General features: G+C 46.2%; 1 protein-coding gene across 5 annotated transcripts; it reads left to right on the top strand.

Annotated features, from left to right (window-relative positions):
- The first annotated feature begins 357 nt into the window (after positions 1–357).
- On the top strand, positions 358–3506 carry ZFAND2A (zinc finger AN1-type containing 2A). 5 transcript variants are annotated; one of them, XM_074886335.1, is made up of 6 exons: positions 358–506; positions 1090–1184; positions 1822–1953; positions 2158–2309; positions 2838–2927; positions 3361–3506. In XM_074886335.1, exons 1-6 carry the CDS (start codon positions 452–454, stop codon positions 3371–3373), a joined length of 537 nt encoding a protein of 178 aa, XP_074742436.1. In that variant the 5' UTR covers positions 358–451; the 3' UTR covers positions 3374–3506. The 5 variants fall into 5 exon arrangements, with proteins under 5 accessions (XP_074742436.1, XP_074742439.1, XP_074742437.1 ...); XM_074886338.1 differs by lacking the exon at positions 2158–2309; XM_074886336.1 differs by lacking the exons at positions 2838–2927; positions 3361–3506 and adding an exon at positions 2701–2828.
- Positions 3507–6111: the final 2605 nt, after the last annotated feature.

Raw genomic sequence — 6111 nt, forward strand, 5'->3', positions numbered from 1 at the left:
TGCCCTCTCACCGCTTTGAGGGCCGTACGACAGGGTGTTCACAGCTGCGGGGCCGCTTGTGTCCTGGGGTTGGAGTCCCCTGGGGAAGCTGGAGAGGCCCTCGTCTTCATCACTGCCCCCTCACCCCCACCCTGAACTCACCGCCATGCCTTCCCCTTCCCCTTCCCCTTCCCCTTCCCCTTCCCGCTGCCCCCAGCCCGGCTCGGCCCCGCCCCCGCAGCATGACTCAGCACGCCCCCCGGCCGCCGATTGGCCGCCCGCCGAGAGCGCGCAGCAGACGGCGACGGAGGGCGGGGGTCGCCATTGGCTGCCCGCCGTGACGTCATCCGCGGTGGCCGGGGCGGGCGGGAGCGTGACTCAGCACGTGGGCGCGGGCTGAGTCAGCGGGAGGCGCATAAAGGCGGCGGCGGCGGCCCCGTGTCCCCGTGGGAGGTCTCGTTGTTTTGCCGCCATGGAGCTCCCGGGACTGGGCCAGCACTGCTCAGAGCGCGCCTGCAGGCAGTTGGGTAAGGCGGGGCGTCGGGACCCCGAGTTCCCACCTCCCCCAGCACCCCTCCGGGTGGCACTCGTGAGGGATGGGCAGGTCCTGTACTGGGGGGCCCAAATCCTGCACCCCGCGTCGGCAGGAGGGTGCTGTGCTTAGTGGCGGGTACCAGCGCGGCTTCTCTAATCCCTCTTAAATAGGTCTGGTAGCGGGGTGATAGTTGAGCCCGGTGTATTTTGTTCTTGTATGTTGTTAAACTGTTAAGGCATGTTTTTTAAAGAATAAAAAGATTTTTGAGTCTGAGCTTTGGGTTTGTAGTTCAACTCCTAGCTCTTGACTAATGCCTGACTAAAGTTTCTGCATTCAAGAAGCTTCTGAGGTATTTACAACTTGTGTTAGTGGATAAAAAGAGGGAAAACTTATCACTCTTACTTCTTTAGTTTTAATATTTGTGAAGAATTACATACTTCCTCTAGATGTAAGTGGGTTGTGACTAGGCAAAAAATATTTGCAATTCAATTTATTTGTAGTCTTTTGTGAGTAGTCTTACAGCTGTTAGCTTTGCTCCATAAGAATCTGTTTTCTTTTTTTAATTTTTCTCCCAGACTTCCTTCCTCTGAAATGTGATGCATGTGGGGAAGTATTCTGTAAAGATCACATCCGTTATGATGACCACAAGTGCAGTTCTGCCTACAAGAAAGTAAGTTCTTACACAAGTCAGTGATTCACACTGCAAAATTGCCAAGTCATGTATAAAGGCTGCTCTGAAACTTGACATGTGATTTTAATAGAAGCAGATGTGAGAACCACAAGATATAAGTTAATGATAGAGCTGATTTTCAAATGTATAGAAACATAAAATTTCAGAGGTCAGTACTATTAGCTTCTAGTTTGTTTCACTTACACAGCATCTTCCCAGAGAGGAGTGCCTTATATTTTAAGCAATGTATTGTGGCCTAAAACTTTCTGCAGCCCTGGTCCTTTAAGCTGAAGGACAGCAAATATGAAACTACAGAATAAATAAATAGAATAAGTGGAGCCACACTTTGATCTCTGGCCCATACTTGGGCTTTGAGGTGTTCAAAGGCCGTAATTTCAGAAAGCTTAGAAGCATGTTTAAAGTCAACTTACCAAATGTGTTGCTACAAATTGATTTGGGAAGGCATGTCTGATGGATAATGATTTACAGTTGCCTTTGAGGTACATCTCTAAAAGCATTAGTAAATGAGTGGAACGTAAACCACTTGTGAATACACTTCTATCACCCATGGGTAAGAGAAGGGGAAGGACAGAAAAATAATTGAGTTGGACTTCTAATCTGTGTTGTATATTCTTAGAATGTGCAGGTTCCAGTGTGTCCACTCTGTAATGCACCCATCCCAATACAGAAAGGGGAAGTACCAGATATTGTGGTTGGAGCCCACATGGATAAGAACTGCAAATACAATCCAGCACAGCAAAAGCAGAGGGTAAGGAAACTGCTGCTGAAGTCTAAACCATCTGCCTAATGCTTGTGAAGTTAGGTTTTCTGACAGCAGATGTGCGGAAGCTTGCTCTGTTTCATCTTCATTCTAAGGGTGCTTGAGCATTTGTGCTTCAGCTTGGTCTTTACTTGGGAAGCTGATCACAGAAAGGAAGCCAGCATTGCCAACTTCATGCCCTCTGTTATTTAGATCTTCACAAACAAGTGCTTAAAGCCAGGCTGCAAAAGGAAAGAGATGATGAAGGTAGTTTGTGAACAGTGCGGTGGCAACTTCTGCATAAAACATCGGCATCCTCTGGATCATGACTGTAAAGGGAGCAGCCACCCCACCTCCAAGGCAGGGTAAGCTGTATTTATGATACTTTGAGCTCAAGTTGTAATTTCAGAGCTAGTGTCAGGGGTTGGTGGGAAGCTTGGACAAATAGGGAGTTCTGTAAGCCACTAGTCACATCAATAAAATAGCTACTACTTCCTCTTTGAATTTCAGGCTTAATTTCTGAACGTCTGTGAGCCAAGATAAAAGCTTGTCAAATGCTTCCCTAAAATTCTTCCAAGCTTACCTGTGTCAGTCTCCTAATTGAGAATAGGAACTGGCCCACTCAAGTACTGATTGGGGTCTGGATCTAAATACTAGAATTCTGAAGCTCTGCCCAGCACACTGAAGTAACCAAGAAAACCCAATACCCTGCCAAGCCAAGTTTAAACTTAGCTTTATTAAAAATGTCTCTTGCAGGCAGATGTACCTTCATTGTTCTGTGCAATAGGACTGTAAGACTTGTGTGACAAATGCAGATAATTAAACTGGATGGAAGAGTGAAACTGCTGGCAGTGTGCATAAGAGGTGCTGAGCCCGGTTGTATTTCTTTGTAGATATGCAGCTCTGATGAGAGCCTCTCAAACTGCCTTCATGTCAACAGGAGCAATTGGAGTGCCATCTAATGGGAGTCTTCAGCACAACAGGTATAAGCTGTAGAAGGAGAAAAGACAAACACTGTTTAAAAATAGTCTTATGTCAACACAGTGTAGGAGTGTCCCTGTCATACCTCTAACTGTTCTAGAGTTGGTAGTTGACCTTTAATTGGTGTTGGGAATGCAGTAGAGAGATTGTGACAGCACAAGTAAATCTTTACTTCTCCGTACTGTAGTGATTAAAATAGCTATATAGACACAAGCATTAGAACATCAAATTGTTGTAACAGCAGGTTGGTCTCCCACCTGCTCAGTGTGAGGCTTGGTCAAGTTGTGGAAAAACGATGTGTCATCAGAATGAGGAAAACACAGCAAGCATCTGAATTAAAATAAATGGCCCAAGCCCTTCCCTGCCATGTTCTATCTCCTTGTGATGGAAAGTTTGAGCTGTGTAACTCTTACAGTGCATTCTTATGTCTTTCAGATGCAGATGGTAGAGGCTCTTCACATCTAGATCAAACCTGTCTACTCTAAAGTCTTGTTTATAGCTTCTCAGTTTTCTATGCAATTAATTTATTTTTGTATCATATTGTTTATGCATTCAATAAACTGTCACCCTTTCCAAGCCAACTTTATTTGTTCCTATATTTGGAGTAAGAGCTTTAATGCTATGGAAAACAGTATTGGTGGAGGAAACTGGGGAGTGGTGGTAGGAGGAAGACTAAACTTAGTGCGAAACACACTCAGCTTTGTTTAGGTCATGCTAAGTCTGAACTATGAGTTTCCTAAGATGAAAGTCTGAAATACAAGCTACTGTCATATGTCTCCATCCTTCTGGATGTGAACTGGCACACTGCAGCATTCTGCTTGACAAACAATGTACATCAATGTGAAGCAAGTTTTATATAAGCTGCCTCTTGGATTCTGCATGTCATTGGAAGTACTTGATTTATAAAGCCATATCTAGTTTTTCTAGGCCCTCCCTAAGCAATTCAGAGGCATGCACAGTATAATTCTTCATAATTTATTGCCCCTTGGATAAAACCCTAAAATTGCATTGTTATTTTTTGCAGCTGGGGGGAAAAAAGGAAGCCAGAGAAAGTAGCATTAGCTGTTTGTGTCTTATGTAATGAGAATGAGGCCAAAATACAGCATTGTCTAGGGAGGCTACTCTTGCTGTCTTCCTGAAAAGCTTAAACAAGTGAAGACATAACAGATATGCTCCATCTATTATCTTGATCAGCTATCTTGGCTCTTTAAGACTTCATGAATATCCAGCTGCTTAGCTTGAGGCCTGAAATATTGTAGGTTGATGAAATGGAAATGTGCTGTTAATGAACAATGCTAATTCCCCAGCTGGGATCTAAGTAGACCTCTCAACCAACTAATTGTGAGAAAAATGCCAAGCCTTACTGATGATGTCAGGGGGTCAAGACCTCAATTTCATGTGTCATTGGAGCCATTTCTCTGCATGCTGGGGCTGGTGGGCTGCAGTGTTGGCTTAGGACTAACTGAAGGGTAATTGCAGTCCCTTGAATCACCTGCAGCTATGAGTGTCCAATGCTGTTCTGCTGAGGTGGGAGGATGAGCAGTTTGCATAGCAGAGAATGTTGTGTTCCTTGACCTGGGAAAAATAATCTTTGATAATACTGTAAGAGATGTGAGTGTAAGTGCAGTTAATGCATATGCTTTATACAACCTTGAGGTGTACTGCAGTTGTGCAAAGACTTGTGTGCCTCTTGTACTTTAAGCATTAAGCGTCTTCAGAGAGAAACAAGTACTATCTAAAGAGGAAATGTGGATTTATGGTCCGTCATAGGGATAGCATGTAAAGAATCAATGTATTGAGTTGTAGGTCTTTCATCAGAAAAGGCAGACATAACCATTTCTAGCCAACACGAAACAAAATATCTGTATTATCCCATGTTCATGCTTGGCCCAGTGTGATCACTTCACATCCAGGAGAAGTTTTTAGAGAAGATCAAAGCTATATGGAGGGCTATAGTTGGCCAAGTGGAATGTGTAATGTAGGTATGAGTTACCACTGCTAATTCCATATAGTCTAATTTTATGCAATTGTCAAAGCTGATTTGACAGTATCTGTAATACTGTGTTTAACCACAGGATGTCACAATAGGATATGTAATAAAACAACCATTATTTTAGCAAGTCTAAACATAGAAAACATGCTTTCCCTATTCACATTGGAACAAACGCTTAAATTACAACTCTAAGTTTAGATACCACCACCTACTGATTATCCCATGTGCTCTAACTCAGCCCTAGTGCATTGCTACAGTACTAGGACTTTATAATCTTTCTGTATAATATCTAACTAGGCATGTGTTCCCAGATGATGTGTGCACCCCAGTGGTGGTATGGGAAGGGGTTTCCAGGGGAGAGCAGCAGCAGGTGCTGACTGTGGTGTGAGGGCATGGACCAGAGCTGAGAGGCTCTGCCCAGCCCAGCAGCGATGGGTGGGGGACAGGACTGGCCCCCTGTGGTGTGGGGAGGAGGTGGGAGGAAGGTGTGACCCTGGTTTGAACAGGAGAAGGAAGCAGAGGTGAAGGTTTACCTCTTCCCCTAGGTGCATATAATGGTACCGGGAGTTGTTGGTACCAGCGTATGCTACCGCAGCAGCATCTCAGCTCCTACTGGGGTCAAAGCAAATGGAAGCAAAAACCCTGTTTCAGGTTGTTGTGAAAAAAATGCTCCATCTATGTGTGTGTTTCTGGTAAATATTCTTGCCCTTAAATTACCAAGGGGAAATGGAAATGTTTGTGCACATGGTATTTATAGAAAATGAAAACATGGAAACCAATTTGTTCCCTGGAAACCTTGTCCTTGGGGATGTTTTCTCACCCCCTCAAACCGCAGCATTCGCTTCTTTCCAGCACGCCCCTCAGCCCCCATCGGGACAGCAGGTGACCTGTCTCGGACACGGAGCCTTCAGGATCTGCTGGCTAAGAGGAGTCGCCGCCGTTCTCCAGAGCGCCGCCCCGCGCTGCGGTAGCACCTGCCACCGCACCCACTGGCCTGGTGCCCCCTGCTGTGCCCAGCGGCACCCGGGCTCGCGTGGGGAGCAGCGGGGCCGGCCTTCCCCCGGGTGCGCACCACGGGCGGTGCGGGGTGGGTGCTGCCAGCCCCGGGGGGTCCCTGCGCCCGCCGGGGATCGCCCCGGCAACGGGGGTGGGGCAAGCGTGTGCCCCCGCCCCTGCGCGGGAGGACGGGGACG

Source organism: Strix uralensis, chromosome 16 (genome assembly GCF_047716275.1).
Source record: "Strix uralensis isolate ZFMK-TIS-50842 chromosome 16, bStrUra1, whole genome shotgun sequence".
NCBI lineage: Eukaryota > Metazoa > Chordata > Aves > Strigiformes > Strigidae > Strix > Strix uralensis.

Excerpts from the sequence above, each read along its gene's own strand:
- ZFAND2A (XM_074886335.1), top strand. The coding sequence starts at position 452 with ATGGAGCTCCCGGGACTGGGCCAGCACTGCTCAGAGCGCGCCTGCAGG. Across the intron at positions 507-1,089 it reads GCGCGCCTGCAGGCAGTTGG|ACTTCCTTCCTCTGAAATGT; the intron begins GTAAGGCGGGGC and ends TTTTTCTCCCAG. Across the intron at positions 2,310-2,837 it reads CACCCCACCTCCAAGGCAGG|ATATGCAGCTCTGATGAGAG; the intron begins GTAAGCTGTATT and ends ATTTCTTTGTAG.